This window comes from Nicotiana tabacum, chromosome 2 (assembly GCF_000715075.1).
Source record: "Nicotiana tabacum cultivar K326 chromosome 2, ASM71507v2, whole genome shotgun sequence".
NCBI lineage: Eukaryota > Viridiplantae > Streptophyta > Magnoliopsida > Solanales > Solanaceae > Nicotiana > Nicotiana tabacum.
Window position 1 is genome coordinate 123,906,141 of NC_134081.1, and position 19,537 is coordinate 123,925,677.

Here is a 19,537-nt window from a genome sequence, read left to right on the forward strand (position 1 = left end):
CCACATATGAAAAAGACGCAGAAACCAAACTTGCGCAAATACTTATTTAAGCCCTCATGTAAAAGGGATAATTCTCGACAACAGAAATGCATTGAAGAAAATGCGCGGACGAGCACAAAACACACACTTAAATTGTGCTCGCTAATCAAAGATAGTATAATATAATATCGTATCCATAGAGATTGGATTTAAACAGTATTATCATAGTTTGTAGCTAGATTGCTATTCAGGAGGATCAATAATTGAGGTTTATATAATTAATAATCTTAAATCTACAGCTATTGACTAATGGCAATAGCAACAAAGGTAAGCAAGGGAGTTATCAATGGAAGAAAATATGGATTGATAGGATAGGTGAAAGATAATTATTTGGGATCTAACTCTAGATAATTCATTTCTAATGTTCAAGTGAGTCTCTCGAATTCACTTAATTATCAGTACAAATATTTAGTAGAAACTCCTCTCTCGATTAAGTCTCAACCTTAACCAATTTAAGCTCGGTGAAGATATGCAAGAATTCGTAATGGATTGGTCTTTAGGAGAACCTCTTTCGATTATCCTTCTAAATAAGTTTAATCAAGGATTCAACTATCCTCTTTTGATTACTTAGAAGAATCTATGAACTCAACCAACAATATAGTGCGAATATATCACAAGTTATGCCTCTTTTGATTATAACAATAAGTGAATATAGATGCAATAATTAAATCTTCCAAAAACGATTCAAATACATAAAAATAGAGTTATAATCACAAACAACCATCAATATACCAAATCCATCAAAACCCAAAAGGTTCTACTCCATAGACATGGAAAAATTCTTCACAAATAAAATAAAAGTAGAGGAAAACATAAATACAATCCAAACTCGTATCTTGAGTGAAGAAGAAATGATGAAATCCTTGTTCTTGTGTTCTTCAAATTCCTCTTTAGTCTCCTTGGCCTCCCTAGGTCGAAATCTGTCCAAAAGTGTGTCAAAAATGGTGTTTTGGGGTATTTAATCCGCCCCCAAAATAAATTCCGGATGAAACTACCCTTTCTTAGTGAAATAGGGCTTTTCCCGGAGAGGACATGCCCGACCGCGCACCCGGTCGCACACTTTGCACACCATTTAGCCCCAAGTGCACGCCCAGTGCGTGACCGCGTACTTGGTCGCGCACCTGGGTTTTATAAGTTGGGAATTTGGAAAGTGTAAAACATAAAAGTTGTATCTCTTTTAAATAACTTTCCAATGATATATTGTGGAGTCCAAACAGAGTTTCCAGTGAATAGTTATGTGCATTTTATTGGATATTGTGCAATATGCCTGCTCGATTCTTCGTTTCATTCCACTATCATCCGTTGATCCCCGAACTCGAACCCGACTTAATCCTTGGGCTTTTACTCAGACTTAATCCTTCGTGAAGAAGGATATGTATTCATTCATAAGAATGGGCTAAAAGAAATACGAAACAGGGAAAGAAAAAGCTAAGCTGCAGCATCGCTGGAATCGGGAGGAAGAGAAGTATCCATATCCCTGGGAGCTGTAGCCGGTTCAATCGATGGCTCAACATCTTCCCCAGCTTGATCTTCGGCATCATCGCCTTCCGATTTCTCTTCAGTATCAGAAATATCGGAACCAAAATCAGAAGAACCGGGAGCGTCAGACCGCGTCGGGAGTCCATTCTTTGCAGCCAACTCAAGCTCATGTGCCTTAGAAATTTTGGCATCAATATCAACAATGCCATCTTTGGCTGCTTCCAATGTTTTTCTCCTCATGCTGTACATGGCATAAGTTTTTTCAACAACGAGGGAAGCCTCTTGATGCTTGAGTTCTTTAGCTAAATGACCTCGACAGAAAGATTGTCCCGGGCAGACCTAGCGGATCGAAGACTGACATCGAGATCATGGACAATTGAACTATAGAGCCTGTTGTGATCGATAGTCTTCTTATGTTTCTCCTCCAACCGGGCATGTCTCGCCCACGCGGCAGCAAGTTCTTCAGCCATAGAATTCAAGGCTGCTTCTAAATTAGTTATCCTTTCAGCAGCAGCAGCCTTACGATCATTGGCAACAAGAATGACGTTTTGGACCTCATCCCATTTAGCCTTGACTTCATCAAAGCCAGCCCTCAGCAGCCCAATTTCCTGGCTGAGGGTTACCACTTATTGCTCACTTTGCTGCAAACGGGTTTCCAAAAGATCGGCCTCAGTGGCCCTGGTTTCTAGTTCCGAGAGGCGAAAAACATTCCCGTCCTGTTCCGCCAAACGCTAATCCCGTTCAGAAAAGAGTTCCTCCTTCCCGCGGATTAACCGTTGAAGGCCCTCGGAAGCAAGAAAATTAACCTGCGAGATAAAAAAGGTAAAGCTTAAAATGCACTCATTCATAAGCTGAACAAAATAGCAGAGAAAGAAAAGAGCATACCGCTGCAGCATTATGCATGGCATTGTTCAACAAACACTCTCCCGAAAGTATCTGCATCTTTTCCCAATCCTTCTCTGAAACCAAAGGCTTCAAATAATTTGCAAGCTCGACCGGACGGGAAAGAAGGTTTCACCCAGTAGATACCGAGAGGATAACATTCCTCATCCTCTGCGGATCTTCAAAAGCGGCAGCATAAATTTGCCCCAAATTCCCATGAACAGGAGACTGGGGAAGAGGAACACTTTCAGCACAGTCAGGTACGGCCGTTGGAGATCATGTTGTTGGGAGAAGCGAGGATGAAGATGGAAAAAAGGTAGCAGCCATTGGCGGCGAAGAATGTGGTGATAAAACTGGTGAAGAAGAAGAACGGGAAACAGCTACACCAAAGGCAACACTGATAGTTGGGTTCTCACCAACCGAGGACGGAAAGGACCCGATACTCTGCCTCGCAGTACCGAGTACAACGACTGGAGCCCGAGAACGGGAGTTGGCATTTTCCACCAAATCAAACTCTCCCCAAAGTGTCGAGACATCATCCTCGGCGGGTATGACTACATCAACAGGTTGTGCATTCTGTTGAGAAGATAAGGATCGTTGTCTTCTATGAAGAGAAGCTCCCTCATCACTAGTTTCTTCATCATCAATCACTACAGTGCCTATGACCAGCTCGGAGGGAGGACCGGCCAACGTCGCCACCTGGGATGATTCAGAGGCATCAACCTTTGCCCTCTTATTCTTCTCCCCGGACGCAGAAGAACGCCTTCTTTTTGGTTTTTTGTTCTCTGGCTGGGGACCCCGTGAAGAAATATTTGTGCCCGGTGTAGACCCGGAGGCACCCGTTCGAGCAAGCGCCTCCTGGAGCAGCCTCGCCGCATCAGCAGGGTCGGCCAAAAGATCCTCTTCGGGGATCTCGACTGAGCCCGGAGGTAGACCTAATTTGACAAACAAGTGAGGAGATTCAGCCAAAATCCACATATGCAAAACTAAAGGAAATCAATTCATAGTTACCATGATTCTTAGCCTTCCACCCATATTTTATGGATAGTTCTTTCCACAAGCGGATTTCAGGCGTGGTAATGTCCAAAATCTTTTGAACCCACCGGTCCAAGCCTTCTACTACCGGTGGGGCCCATCGGGTCTCTATAACATACAGAAGTTGAAAGATCAAAATAGGCGTAAAAAGTATTTAGGAGGGGAGAACGTATTGAAAGAAACTCACGGTAAAAGTTCAAAGCAATCGGAAAGGATGAGGCCGTTGTTATAATAATATCACCGGAGGAAACTTCAACAAACCGTTCTATCCACCCTCGGTCATTGTCATCATCCATACTGGAAATTAAAGCATGGTGATTACGCTTGCAAAGATTTATCACCCCCCCCCGCGAAAGATCTTGGGGGAGTACAGATTCATCATATGATCCAGTGTTAATTCCTCTCTGGTTTCAAAGCACAGGCGCCGAAGGCAGGCAACCGTCCTCCACACGGAGGGGCTTACCTGTGCCAAACATACCTGGTAGCGAAGGCAGAATTCAGCTATCACATAATCAAGCTCGCCACTCAAAGAGAACGTACCCAAGGTAAAAGGGTACGTGTAAAAGTATATGAAACCCTCTCTGGGAAGGATCGATCGCTCTGATAGGTCAGGAGAGATTGTAACAACCCGACCAGTCATTTTGAGAGTTATAGCCTTGTTCCCTTATTTACTGCTCATTCTGTACTTTATAGCTATTATATGACTTGTCGGGGTAGTCAGTTCGGGTCCGGTAAGGTTCTGAAATGAATTGGAATACTTAGTTCCAAGGTTTAAAGCTTAAGTTGAAATAGTTGACCGGATGTTGACTTATATGTAAACAACCCCGGAATAGAGTTTTGATGATTCCAATAGTTCTGTATGGTGATTTTGCACTTAGGAGCGTGTCTGAAAAATTATTTGGAAGTCCGTAGTTAAATTAGGCTTGAAATGGTTAAAATAAAAATTTAAGCTTGGAAGTTTGACTTTTTTATATCGGGATCGGAATCCGATTCTGAAAATTTCAATAGGTCTGTTATTTCATTTATGACTTGTGTGCAAAATTTGAGGTCAATTGGACTTGATTTGATAGGCTTCGACATCGAATATAGAAGTTAAAATTTCTAAGTTTCATTAAGTTTGAATTGGAGCATGATTCACGGTGTTATTGTTGTTTGATGTGATTTTAGGTTTCGACTAAATTCGTATGATATTTTAGAACTTGTTGGTATATTTGGTTGAGGTCCCGGGGGGCCTCATGTGAGTTTCGGATGGTTAACGGATCGAAATTTGGACTTAGAACAAAGCTGGAAATTTTCTGTCATCTCATGCAATCGCACCTGTAGAATTTGGCTTGCAGGTGCGAGCTCGCAGAGGCGAGCTTGGCATCGTAGAAGCGGATGGTCCGAAGAAGCGGATGAGGCATCGCAGAAGCGACGCAATGGTTGCAGATACGGCCTAGGCTTAGGGGGGTCTTGAATCGCAGAAGCGGACGCTTCATCGTAGAAGCGAGTCTGTAGAAGCGAAGTCTGTCGCAGAAACAGGAGAGTTACTGCAAAATCAGAACCGCAGATGCAGTTAAAAATTCCGCAGAAGCGGAACCTCTGGGCAGTGTACAAAAACAGAGGGTTCTGAGTTTGTCATTTTTTGACACTTTCAACACGGTTTTGGGGCGATTTCAGAGAGAATTCACGGAAAAACTTGATGTAAGTCACTTGTGATCATTGTTAGTCAATAATATTGGATTATCATTGAGTATTTCGACTAGATTACATGTTTTTGAGGTGAAATTAGCGGATTTGGGCCTAGGGATTTCAAAATAAGAATTTGAGATTTGGAGGTCGAGTTGATGTCGGAATTTTATAAATTTGGTATGGTTGGACTCGTTGTCGAATGGATGTTCATATTTTGTAACTTTTGTCAGGTTCCAAGACGTGGGCCCCACGGGCGATTTTTGAGTTAAATTTCGGTTTTTATTGAAAAATCTGTATTTTCATTTCTATAATTTGTATTGACTGAATCGAATTAATTGTGACTAGATTCGAGCCGATCGAAGTCAAAAAATAGAGGAAAAGGCATTCTTATTGACCGATTGAGCTAGGCTTGAGATAAGTGACTTGTCTAACTTTGTGTGGGGGAAATCCCCTTAGGATTTGGTATTGTTGTAAACACTTTGTGACATGTGAGTGCCATGTACGCGAGGTGACGAGTGCGTACACGGGCTAATTGTGGAAATTTTGGTTCTTGCTGAGTTGTCTTCTTTTAAATTCCTTAACTGAGTTGCCTTAGCATATGTAGTGATCATGTTTAGCCTGGTATCGCATGTCTACGTGCATTAACTCTTACTAGCAATTTGTACAACATGCTTAGTTGAATTACCTGCTTTTCTTTGATTTGAATTAAATCTTTAAGTGTAAGATTCTTGCTATAAATTTATTGTTCCTTCGGTTATCTGCTGCATATTTACTTTGGGACTACGAGGCGTTTACTTGGGAGATCCCCCTATACTCGGAGTCCCCCTCTATCCTTATCATGTTATTTTCCTTATTTTAGTAGACTTTGATGTATAGAGACATTAGTATTTCTCTTAGAAGCTTGTGACTTGTTTCTACCGGGTTTTGGAAGATTGTAGTTCTTTGACTTGCAGTTTTCATTTATTACAACGAATGAGGTTTGAGTTTCAAACTCTTATTATGTTATTCCGCAATTTGTTAGGCTTACCTAGTCTTAGAGACTAGGTTCCATCACGACATCATACGGAGGGCGAATTGGGGTCGTGACAGTGATGATGTCCAAATTCGGGTAGCAACAGTCTTCCTTCACAGTAGGGATACTGGAAGGATGAATGGAAGATGGATACCTACTAACCGCCCATGTACGGGGGTATCAGTGGGAAATTTCTCCTCCAAATCCTTCAAAGTACTGAGCCTTTTGGGGATTATGGAACTTACTGTTGGGGGAGCAGAATCTTCATTTTTGTTCTTATTTTTCAAAGAACCAGAACGTTTAGATGAAGAAGCCATTAGAAGAGGGGAAAAAGAAATTACGTGTTTGGAAAAAATTAGAGAAGAGATGAAGAGCAAGAATGCAGGATGGAAGTTCAAGCAGCTGGTAAGACCCAAAGGAAAAGGGAGTTGATACGTATACGTAAATTTTTGGGCGGCTAAAATACTTGGCTCTAATTACCTCGATAACTGGCGGAAGGCGTGCTAAATCATAGGAGGATGCGTGTTCTAGGCATTAAATGCGGGGATACATGCGTCTAATCAACCGTCAGTAACCTACAAAAGGGATTATAGTAATTCCCGCCAAAAGAGGATTCTCACCAATTTCTCGGTAACACAAAGTTATGTCACCGGAAAGCAGGGGGACTATCTGTATTGGATAAAATACGTTATGATACGTGGTCACTTAAGAAAAGGACACGTGGAATCAAAACCGGGAGGATGAAAAATCGGGCACAACTACCTCGCGTGCCACCGAAGAAGGCAAGTTCGTAACGGCATTAAGCATGCTGCGCCCGATGATATTTAGTGAAGAATATTTCAGAGCATTAAAGAGTAACGGCTCAACTATCATTGTAGGACACGATTTTCTGGGCATCAAAGAACATATTCTAATACAACATTTCACTACTATTTTCTCTCCCTAGCTTGTTGTTCTTATCATCGTCGTGCCCGAAAACCCTTTTTCAAGGTTCTCCAAATCTATCATTTTTGTCTATATTTGTACTAAGTATCTTATACCAAAGTTGATTAATTCATCATCTTTTGGGATCAAATTGATTCATCTATCTAGAAACCACGAACAAATTCAACTGTACTATTTTTCAGGTAAACAAGTAGTTAATATAATATATAAAAATATATATCGATTATGCATAAATATTTATGAATTATATGTATATCAAACATCAATATATATTAAAAAATATACATTCGGGGGTTATTATTTTCTAGGGCAGATGCACTATATATGTTGATTTCTCCGAGTTATATTCCAAACAATAGGACTAAAAGTGAATATCTTTGAAAATCCACCAATATTTTAGTGTAACTAGGCTTTGTAGATAGAGAAAATGACCCTCTATGACCCCTCAAAATTTTAGTAGCCCATATTTTTCATCATTGACACGAAATGACCCTGCGGCCCAAGCATATTATATTTAATAGCCCGAAATATCTCTTTTGTATATTTTTTGTATAGTGACAATCTATTTTGTATAGTAATACTCTATTTTGTATATTTTTTGTATAGTGACAGTCTATTGTACATAAATTGTATAATGACAGTCAATTTCGTATAGTAACATCTATTTAGTATATTTTTTGTATGCTGACAGTCAATTTTGTTGCAGTCTATTTGTATATTTTTTGTATAGTGATAGTCTTTTTTGTATATTGAATGACTACGATGTGTAAAAAATATATATACATTTTGTACTAGTGTGCACATGAATTGTAGTATATTAAAATATTTGTATATTTCTGGATGCATGAATCTTGTGGAATAGTCATTGTTTGTCAACTTGTCATGCTGCCTCTTTTTCCATTCACTGATTTTTAGCCAAGATTTATCCTTTTCTTTTGCCATATATATTTCTATATAGGGTTTCTGATTAGTACTAATAATTGATGTGGCTATCACTCGTTTCTGTTTTTTTGTATCCTTAAACAAGCAGGTAAGTCAGGACAGGGTAAGTATATGTACCTGAGCTAAGATTCTCACTTTTAAGTATATGTGCAAAACATTTCGATGTAATTGTTTAATTTTAGCTTTAATCAATCTCTTGTTTAATTTGCTTGTGTTGTTGATGAAGCTAATGGGGATCAAGTAGACCAAGATCAAGTGCTTGCATTCAAGGAATTTAGTCTTGCCGAACTCCGAGCAGAAACGAATGACTTTAGCAGTGAATTAATAGTTTCTGAAAGTGGAGAGAAAGCTCCCAACGTTGTCTACAGAGGGAAGCTTCGGAGCAACAGGATAGTGACACTCAACAGTTTGTGGTAAATCTGGTTATAAGTCAGCAGATTATATAGTGTTTTGGTCCTTTTAGCCATCATCATTGTTGAGCAACAAATGTTTAGATTTAAAACCTGAACTCTAAATTCGATATGATTTCATTGAGACACACTTATTGGTTACTGAACATCATCTGTAATAGTCGTCCATTATAGCTTTCATTGTTTTGTTGCTTTAGTATGTCTTCGCTATACAAAATTATCATGTCACTTGGGTTTGTTAATTTTAGTGGCTAGCCATTAGAATTGGTTCTGGGCTATAAAGTGCATATTATAATTTATGGCCAGCGAATGATATTAGTTTCTACCGAATGGCTAGTAATGAATTTTGCTCTTGTATATACTGTCTTGGGCCCGTATTCTTGGGCCGTTAGCTCCAATATTGAACTCTTTGCTATAGATGCCGATTACTAGCTTCAACAAAGAATAAGATTGGTCCAAGAAAGCAACGAATTGGGCTGTTGGTCCATATTTGGCCCAAGATCAAACAATTATGGTTTACCTATTGAAGAATTAACCTAAATAGCCGCACATTCAACTCCTTAAATTAAAAATAGCCAGTGGATGTATAATATACATATAATCCATGTATAATATGTGCATAACTTTATATAATCCATGTATAATTTATATACACCGGTTAGAAAAAGCAAACAGTGAATCCGACATGCTGTTTGCGTAAAGATCCCTTACCTATTTCGGTCCTCTAGTAGTTATCTTCTTTCTATCAACAGGGACCTGTACCTTGTACAGCTATGGACTAAATATGATTGTTACTTGGGGTGTTTAGGTGCTATATTTAGTGTACTAATGAAATAGTTATATATGCCTATCCAGCGGATAATGTCTCATGACTAAAATGTGCTAATTCGAACATTAGGGAGAAATACACATAGCCTTCAAAATTGTCTTGAATTTTTGTCTTCGCTTGCCTCATGGGCAACACTTTTAACTTTTGACCTTGAAGTTCTGGTCATAGGACAAGCGGAGAGTCAAAAGTTAAAGACCGCCTCAAAAACTGTTATATTCTTGCAAATTTTTGGAACATTAGAGCTAAAAAGTTCGAACTCTATTATTCTCATGGTAACAAATGTCTACTTGGGATGAAAAGAAAAATGTCTACTTGGACCTTTTTTTACGTTTCTGTTAAGTATATGCGAAAAGAAAAACGAAATAGTCATATTTTCTTTCGTTATTCTTTTTTAAGTTTCCTTCCATTTGTTTTTCCATGTAAAGATGGGAATAAAGAGTTCATCTTCTCCTTTTCTTTTTTATTTTTGGCCCGGCAAGGGATAAAATTTGTCAACTTCAGCATATGTTTAACTAGAATTGGACTAAGTGAACAGTAGTGACATCACAAGTCTAAAGATTCTTAGGCATAATATTCAAAGTTCCTTTGCTTTTCTAGCACATGACGCAAGATCTTTTCGATTACATATACAATTCATTAAACCAAACTTTAAGCCCTTTGCCCACATGCAGGTCCTCTCTCTTATGCTAGAGCATAGAGAACATTGTTAATTATCATTTAGAGGATATAATTGCAATAACGACAACAAAAACAATAACGAGGGTATTCCCACAAGTGAATATAATTGCAATAAATTTTTTTAAAAAAAATCGCTACGAAAGACTTCCACGGCAACCCCCATAGTCCCTGAGAATAATTTTCATCCAAATTTTATTCTTAGCGGAAAATAAAATTTAATACATATTATATATGGTGGCTTAATTATAGTCGTCACTGATATATTACTTTCCATGATAACGGTAAAAATCGCTGCTAAAACTATCATGAATTCATGATATTCGCTATGCAGCGAAATTTTGGGTCGTCATAAATTTTTTTTAAATTTTGTGGTAACTCCATGAAAAGTCACGCTATTAAAAAAAAAAAAAAAAAAAAAGGCAGCCCAGTGTACATAGTATCCGGTATTCACACACGGGAAAAGACAGCATCTCAAGCGATGTGATGTAGACAATTTACTCTAATGAAAGCAGTAGTGGATGCTTCCATACATGGCTCGAACCCGTGACATAGATCACACATAGACAACTTTAGCGTTATTTCAAGACTCCCGTTCATTACACCTTATTTCTTGTAACATTACTGTTGCTCGGTTATGTTATAGAAAAATAATTATCATAAAACACACAGTATTATGTGTTTATTTGCCGTGAGGGACGGCATGCAAATCCAGAAATGATTGGATTGTGTTGCTACTGAAGAATCAAATCTCATTACAATCCAAAAACACAATTATAAAATGTTTAAATGCCCATTAATGACAGTGACAAGAGCTGAGCATCAGATGATGGACGGATCAATTCTCTATTTCCACCAACATACCAAATCTTTTAACAATGTGTAAAATTTGAAGTGTCACCACACATACATAATCTATAAGGAATCTTAACATATATCTTTGTTTAAAAATGTTTTTTTTCTTATGTAGTATAACAAACTAGCTAGCTTAGAAACCCTACAAAACTATACGTAGTTAAATGACTTTTGGCAATGTTAGGTTCCTTAACCACCATTTTTTTTTTTTCTCTTGAAGTTACAGATTCGAGGAGAGAAAAACGCCGACAATGTATAAAAATTAGATCTAATTTTATTCTTGATATGCCCCAGAAACGTATTTAGTGTACATGATGATCAATGGCCTAAATGTTGTAAACCCTCTAATTTAGTAAAAATGTATTCATATTTAGAAAATACATCATAATTATTTCTTTTTTTTTCACTATTTTATCTTTGTTTTAATGCATTTTGAGGTGTAGATTGTCCAAGGTACGTGAAAAATGAAAAAGTTTAGTGAGAAATTCTATCCTTGTATCTCTTCATAACCACTTCATTCTTTCTCTACGCATACGACCATTATCTTGTAAGCTATTATCTCACGAATTAGTTAATTAGATATGAACACTTTTTCGAGTAGATTTCTTTTGATTTTAGCAGCCGTTTCCAGCTGTTGTTCCATGCAAGTCAGTTGTTTTACTGAAAATTTATTGGTTGGATTAATATATGGAAAAGGATATGGCGGAAATAGCTAGACAAGTGACACTTCCATGAAAATGAAGATTGAACAGAGCTAAATATAGACATGTCGTAATGTAAAGCACAAAGAAGAAAACGGCTTTATGTAAGAAATCGAAATAAATTCAGAGGATGTGTTAATTAATAATCCGTCCGTTCACTTCTAATTATCACGTATTTTAAAAATAAATTTTTATTTTTACTTGTCACTTTTCGTATATCAAGAGAAAAATAATTTATTTTTCTTGTTCTGAAAAATAATTTATTTTTCCTGTTCTGCCCTTAACATTAATTACTCATTCTAAATTATTTTTCAAATTCATTAAGATAATACACCAATTAATACGGGTATCATAGTAAAATAATATACTTTATTTATTATTTTTTAAGGGACGCGCAAAGTCAATGAACAAGTAAAAATGAACAGAGGAAGTATATACATTGATAAAATAGAGAATTCCCACATGGAGGTTATGGGAGTTTTTCGCATTAAAGAAAAAGGGTTGACATGGGAAGAAATGCTTGTAATATAGGGAGAGTCCATGTGTTGTTCACATGGTTTTGCTCAAGGAGAGACGTTTTGTATCATTGTCTAGGCTTGATAAATTTGACCATGAAAAAATACAACATTAATTTGTCATTATCTACCTTCATTCTTGTCTCTTGATTCTAGATTTTTCGATTTTCTTGCTCTCTAGCTTCTCTACTTTTATTTTAATACTACAACTTATTTTATTGGACATAAACGTGAAAAGTTGATACATTGAACATTTATGTTGTTGGCTACAAATTCTCAAGTGAACTCTTCACTTCTCAAATATGAAAAAGAACCAACGAATGTTGAGTGTTATTAACTCTAATACTCTATTATTCTACACACGCAGTATGGGAAGTTTTGTCCTTTTAAAGAAAAAAAAACTTAAAGAGATGAGAGTAGAATTGAGCGTCCTCAACTGATTATGCGAGTCAAAGCTCCGGAAATTTATGAAGTAGTAAATAATTTGTTTAATTTTATAATTTTAAGGGATTGTCTTCTGGAAAAATAGCGCTATAATTTTCCCACAAATTAGCGCAACTAGTCCTCATATGGAATATGATAGCTTCCATCAGTAACATATTTGCTATTCATGACATTCCCCGGCGGAAAAGAAAAATTAACACAAATAGTTGTCCAACCAACGGTTTTAAATTAAAAATAGTCCACGGATATATAATATATGTATAATCAATATATAATATGTATATAATTATGTATAGTTAGTGTATAATCTATGTATACCGACAAAAAAAGTAAACATTAAATTTGGCCGGCTATTTGTATAAAAATCCCGTTAGAAAATGTTGTTAGTATTCCAACATATCTTTATCTGTCCAAAAATGGGTAAATTTTGTGTTCTTAAACAAAAAGTGTGCACAATATATCAAAAATACACCTTGAATTTTGTGTTCTTAAATTATATAAGTTAGAAAAAGGGAATGTTGAAACAAAAACATACTAAATCATGTAGAAAAGTGATATTATTTTTGGAACAAAAGAAAAAGAAAAACAAGAGACATAAATTGAACAAGAGAAGTAAGTAATTACATTAAAGGGAACCCTCGATTGGTCATTCTAAATATTGAGCAAATGCACAAGCATGAATTGCTAATTCTAGAAGAATCACATGAGAGGAAAATGATTCAGCGCAAGCGTGTTGTTCTTCATTATCAGAGAGAAGAACATGTACAAAGAGTAAAAATGAATCTCTTATACAGAGTATCGAATATATCTACCTATTTACACATGTAACTAGTTAACCGCCTTAAGTTATAACTTCTATTCTGTACACATTAGCCCCTCAACTTCTATTCTTTATTATCAGAGAGAAGAACATGTACAAAGAGTAAAAATGAATCTCTTATACAGAGTATCGAATATATCTACCTATTTATACATGTAACTAGTTAACCGCCTTAAGTTATAACTTCTATTCTGTACACATTAGCCCCTCAACTTATGACATATATCAGAATAGTTCATGGTGGCTCAATACTCCCCCTCAAGCTGGAGGGGAGAAAAATATTCTTCACTCCTAGCTTGCCAAGCAAATAGTTATGTTGTGTTCTGCCCAATCTTTTGGTCAAGATGTCAGCTAGTTGCTCCTTGGTATGAACATTTACAGTTTTGATTGCCCCTCCTTTCACATTATCTCTAATGAAATGATAATCTATGTCGATGTATTTGGTGCGCTCATGGAATATAGGATTTGTTACTATCTGAATAACAGCTTTACAATCACACATCAAATGCACTCGCATTTGAAGCTCAATGCCTAATTCACCAAACAAACCTGTTAACCAAACTAATACAGCCCATACTCCTGAATTCTGCCTCAACTGAGCTTCCCGCAACAGTCTCTTATTTTTTGGACTTCCAGAAAATCAAGGCTTCACCATATAAGACTAAATAACAAGTCACTCACCTTCTGGTTTGCAAATAAGCCCCCTCCCCCCCCCTCAATCAGCATCACAATAAGCAGTCAACTTGCCATTCCCTTCCGCAGGCAGTAGCAAACCTTGTCCAGGTGTTGTCTTTATGTATCTTACCACTCGTATAGCTGCATACAAGTGAGATTGCTTGGGAGCGTGAATAAATTGACTAAGAGACTGTACTGCATAAGAGATGTCAAGTCTGGTCATTATTCAGTACAACAACCTTCCTACCAATCTCTGATATATCCAGCATCCTCCAATGGACTGCCATCTCCAAAAGTGGAAGATGTCAATTTGTCAAACTCAACAGATGTCAACTTCTGATTAACTTCTAATGGGGTACTTGCAGGTTTGGAACCAGACAACCCAAGTTCTGCAATCAGCTCCAAGGCATACTTTCGTTGGCTCATGTATATTCCTTTGGAGGACCTTGTAAATTCCATGCCAAGGAAGAACTTAAGTTCTCCTAGATCCTTCATTTTGAAGAATGTCTGCAAATCTTCCCTTGTCTTCCTCATCAATGTTGAATCACTTCCTGTAACTATCAAGTCATCCACATATATAAGCACAAGTACCAAACTGCTGCCTTCTCTTTTGGTAAATAGGGAATAATCATAATAACTCTGAGTAAAGCCCATCTTTTGCAATGCATCTGTCAACTTAAGATTTCACTGTCGAGAAGCTTGTTTAAGTCCATAGAGTGACTTATGAAATTCGTATACAGGGTACTCCCCTGCCTTGGAGTAGCCTTGGAGAAACCAGGAGGTACAATCATATAAACCTTTTTTACAAGATCCCCTTGTAGAAAGGTATTATGGATATCCATCTTGTATAGAGACCATCAAAAGTGAGCTGCACTGCAATAATGGATATGACAGTAACCATTTTTGCTACAAGAGAAAATGTATCAATATAATCTAAGCCCTCATTCTGAGTGTATCCTTTTGTAACCAGCCGGGCTTTGTATCTTTCGACCTCCCCTAAAGCCTTGTATTTGATCTTTAAGATCCACTTGCATCCAATTGGATGCTTCCTAAGAGGCAAAGACACAATGCTCGAGGTTTGGTTGTCCTCCAATGCCTGAATTTCTTGTTGCATAGCTGCCACCCACTTGGGATCTTTAGCAGCCACAGAGAAAGATTTAGGCTCAACTTCTGCTGAATAGGCTGCCAAGCATTTCTGATAGGTAGAAGCTAAAGCTTGGTAACACACAGAGTTGGAGATAGGATACTGACAATTGCTGCTAGGGGATGTGACTCCTACATAATTACTCATTCATATTGGGGGCTTTGAAGTCCTAGCAGACTTCCTGAGAGTAGAAGTAGCATGTGAAGGGCCAGTAACATCAGATGGTATTGAGAAGGCATGAATAGGTTGAACAATATCACCAGTAGGAGATAGATCAATAGTTGAGTCAACTGGAACATGTTGTGTAGATGCAAGAGGAGATATATCTGCAAAATCAACAGGAAAATCTTGATATTCTGAGCTAGTAGACACAAAATCTGAGTGTCCATTATGAGACTAAACAATTGGAGTGAATGGTTCATCAGGAAGGTGCTGATCAACAGTAGTATCATGATCTGTTGAGAAGTGGTCAGCAGCAAGAAAGTGGTTAGCAACAGGGTCTTGATCATGTGTGTAGTCAATAAAATGTTGCTGAAGTATAGGAGAATTAGCAAACTTTATACTTGATGACATCTGCTGTTGAAAGGGGAAGACATTCTCCTTGAATATAACATCTCTAGTGACAAACAATGAATGATTCTGCAGATCATAAAGTTTGTAGCCTTTCTGGACAAGATAATAACCTAGAAATACTGATGGAACTCCTCTAGGAGAGAACTTATGTTGTTTCTTGAGATTTGTTGCATAACATAAACATCCAAAGACTCTGAGATGATCAAGTGTGGGATGTTTCTTGAATACCAGTTCAAAAGGATATATCTGTAATGACCCAACCGGTCATTTTAACTTTTAGAATCCCGTTCCCTAAAATAAAACTTTCTATAGGTACTTGTAATGATTTATGACTTCGGGGATGGTTGGTTAGGGATTTGGAAGTGTTTGGGGTGAAACCAGAACACTTGGTTCCTTAAGTTGGCCTTAAAGTGCTAAGTTTGACTTCGGTCAACATTTTGTGAAAATGACCCCGGAATAGAATTTTGATGATTCCAACAGCTCCGTATGGTGATTTTAGACTTAGGAGCGTGTTCGAAATTTTATTTGGAAGTCCGTAGTTAAATTAGGCATGAAATGGCTAAAAACGAGAACTTAAGTTTGGAAGTTTGACCGATGAGTTGACTTTTTGATACCAGATTCGGAATCTAGTTCCAAAACTTTTCATAGCTCCGTTATGTAATTTATGACTTGTGTGTAAAATTTGAGGTCAATCGGAGTTGATTTGATAGGTTCCGACATTGAATGTAGAAGTTGAAAACTCTTAGTTTCATTAAGCTTTAATTAGGGTATGATTCATGGTTTTAGCGTTGTTTGATATGATTTAGAGGTTCAACTAAGTTCGTATGATGTTTTAGGACTTGTTGGTATATTTGGTTGAGGTCCCGAGGGCCTCGGGTGAGTTTCGGATGGTTAACGGATCAAAAATTTGAGTTAAAAAGCTGATGCAAGTTTTCCTCTTCTGTTGGATATTCTGGGCTGTGATCGAGCCCAGATATCGAGCCAGATATCGAGCCCAGGTATCGAGCCCAGGGTTGAAGAGGTACAGTCGCGAGCTAGTGTATCGAAGCCATGATCGAAGGTCCAACTCGAGGGCCATGATCGAAGGTCCAACTCGAGGGCCATGATCGAAGGCAAGGCTCGAGGGCCAGGATCGAGACCCAAGATCGAGGGTCACAATCGAAGGCTCAAGCTCGATGCCATGATTGAGGCTATGATCGAAGGCCAAACCTCGATGCCCTGATCGAGGCCATGACCGAGGTCCAGGCTCGAGCCTGTGATCGAAGCCCCGATCGAGGCCCAGTTCGAGGACCAGTTTCGAAGGCTGCTGGGCAGTTTTATAAAAAGAGGGCATTCGTCCCATTTGCCATTTTTGACGAACTTGAGCTTGAGCAGAGATGACTTTTGGCAGATTTTCAAGGAAAAAACATTGGGATAAGTGATTCTAACTCGGATTTGGTCTACATATATAAGTATATCATTGTTTTCACCATAAATTAGTGTTTTGAGATTGAAATTTGAAAAAGTTTAGAAATCTCATAGAAACGAAATTTTGAGATTTCGGTATCGATTTGGAGTCGGATTTGAGTGAAACTGGTATGGTTGGACTCGTAATTGAATGGGTTGTTGGATTTCATAACTTTCGCCGGATTCCGAGATGTGGGCCCCGCGGGCGAATGTTTAATTAATTTCGGGATTTTTATTAAAAATGTAGTATTTCCTTATAGAATTTATTTCCTATAATGTTTAGTGATTGTATCAAATTATTTTGGCTAGATTCGAGCCAGACAGAGTTGGATAATCGTGGAAAAGGCAAAATTGTGGATTAAATTGGAGCAAGACGAGGTAAGTCTCTTGTCTAATCTTGTGAGGAGGAAATTACCTCATAGGTGATTAAAATTAAATAATTATTGCTAATTGCGGGGGCTACATACGCACGTGGTGACGAGAGTCTGTGCGTAGCTACTATAAATGCTAAAGTCTGGGTAGTTTAGGACTCAAAGCATGCCTTACTTGTGTAAATTATATTCATTGATTTATTTATATTAATTAATATCTATATGAATATATTGTGAATTGTTAGATAAAGATATTAAAGTATGAAAATCTCATAGGCTTGATTGTCTATTTAAATCAATTAATTGTTAAAAGAAATTGTTCTCCTCCCGAATTCATCTTATAATAAATATACTCTCCTTCCGGAGGCACATAAGAAAATGTCCTCCTTTCTTGTGGAGCGGGCCGAACGCCTCGGCATGATAGATGCATCTATGGATCACGCCGCACGTCCCTCGGCAGTGTACACGATACTCTGGATCGGGCCGTACATCCTCGGCAGAAATCGTGCTTAATAATAATAATTACATGATACTTTAATAATTTATTTCAGCTTGAGAAGCTAATTAATAAATTGAAAAATCCTTGAAATTTAATGAATTATTATTCTTGCTTGTTTAGGAATTAGTTGTTACTCCTGTAAATGAGATTTAATTGATAAATTAGAATTTTTTTGAATTGAAGGAATTTAATTAATATATTGAGAATTGTTACATTTGAGGGAATTTGATTATTTTCGCTGATTAAATAAATTATTATAAATTCTGTAAATCATGCTGATTTAAATATCCTAGTTTTATTTCAATTATTATTGACCTATAGTGAGTGTCAAAGTCGGTCATCTCGTCTCTACCACTTCGAGATTAGGCTTGATACTTACTGGGTACACGTTGTTTACGTACTCATACTACACTTGCTGCACTTTTTGTGCAGGATCTGAGACAGGTACTAGTGGAGGACCTATCATCACATACCCACGTCATCCCGAGGCATAGTGGTGAGCTGCCTTTCTGAGCTGTTCTGCAGCTACCAGTGTCTCTTCTTATATTTATATTTTGTCTATTTCATTTCAGACAATATTTGGAGTTTTGTATAATCTACTAGATGCTCATGCACTTGTGACACCGAATCTTGGCACAGACATTGGTAGAAATTGGTATTTTATTATTTTCTTGGAATAAAAGTTTAACCAATGTACGATTGACTTAATAGTTGGCTTGCCTAGCTGTAGTGTTGGGCGCCATCACGACCTATAGGTGAAATTGGGTCGTGACAACATGGTATCAGAGCACTTGGTTCACGTAGGTCTCACAAGTTATGAGCAGACCTAATAGAGTCTTGCGGATCGGTACAGAGACGTCTGTACTTATCTTCGAGAGGCTATATGGTGTTAGGAAACTACCTTTCTTCATATTCCATCGTGCAATTGATGTAGTACTAAATATCCTTCTCTTATTCTCTCACAGATGGTGAGAACACGCTCTAATGAGATTCCAGACCAGGGAAGAGCTACTCCCCCAGTTGCTAGAGGCCGAGGGAGGGCTCCAGCCCGTGGTAGAGGGCGAGGACGTCCCAGGACTATTCCGGTTATGCCGCCAGTGGATCCAGCAGAGAATCCCATTATTGAGAAGCAGGGTGAGGTGCCTGTGGCAGAGCCAGCTCCGGTGGACTTTACATCTGCACCGGGATTTCAGGATGTTATGGGTCGTATGCTACGATTTATGGACAATATGACCCAGGCCGGTTTATTTCCGGCAGACCTCGCCACATCTCAGGCAGGCGGGGGAGCACAGACCCCTACCGCGCAGGCTCATGGACAGGCAGCTGCTGTATATCAGACTTAGGGTGCACTACCCGTGGGTGGAGTCCAACCAGTGGCAGCAGCTACACCTGAGCCCAGGCCAGCTGTAGCCGCCGATCCTCAAAAACTATTGGACAGATGGACTAGACTACATCCTCTTGTCTTCGAGGGTGAGCGACATGAGGATCCACAGGATTTCATTGATCGTTGCAAGGATAGACTGTACAACATGAGGATATTAGAATCCCATGGGGTTGATTTCGCTACTTTTCAGC

The 19,537-nt window shown here is 38.2% G+C and overlaps 1 protein-coding gene and 1 long non-coding RNA gene across 2 annotated transcripts; one reads left to right on the top strand and one right to left on the bottom strand.

Moving 5' to 3' along the window:
* The first annotated feature begins 7,901 nt into the window (after positions 1-7,901).
* LOC107759551 (uncharacterized) lies at positions 7,902-8,623 on the top strand. Its single transcript, XR_001642211.2, has 2 exons — positions 7,902-8,108; positions 8,232-8,623. It is a non-coding gene; the product is annotated as an uncharacterized LOC107759551 (long non-coding RNA).
* A 6,108-nt stretch (positions 8,624-14,731) lies between these two features.
* LOC142167938 (putative mitochondrial protein AtMg00820) lies at positions 14,732-15,220 on the bottom strand. Its single transcript, XM_075228504.1, has one exon. The coding sequence runs from the start codon at positions 15,218-15,220 to the stop codon at positions 14,732-14,734; it is 489 nt and encodes a 162-aa protein (XP_075084605.1).
* Between the last annotated feature and the right edge of the window lie 4,317 nt (positions 15,221-19,537).

Excerpts from the sequence above, each read along its gene's own strand:
- LOC142167938 (XM_075228504.1), bottom strand. The coding sequence starts at position 15,220 with ATGAGTAATTATGTAGGAGTCACATCCCCTAGCAGCAATTGTCAGTAT.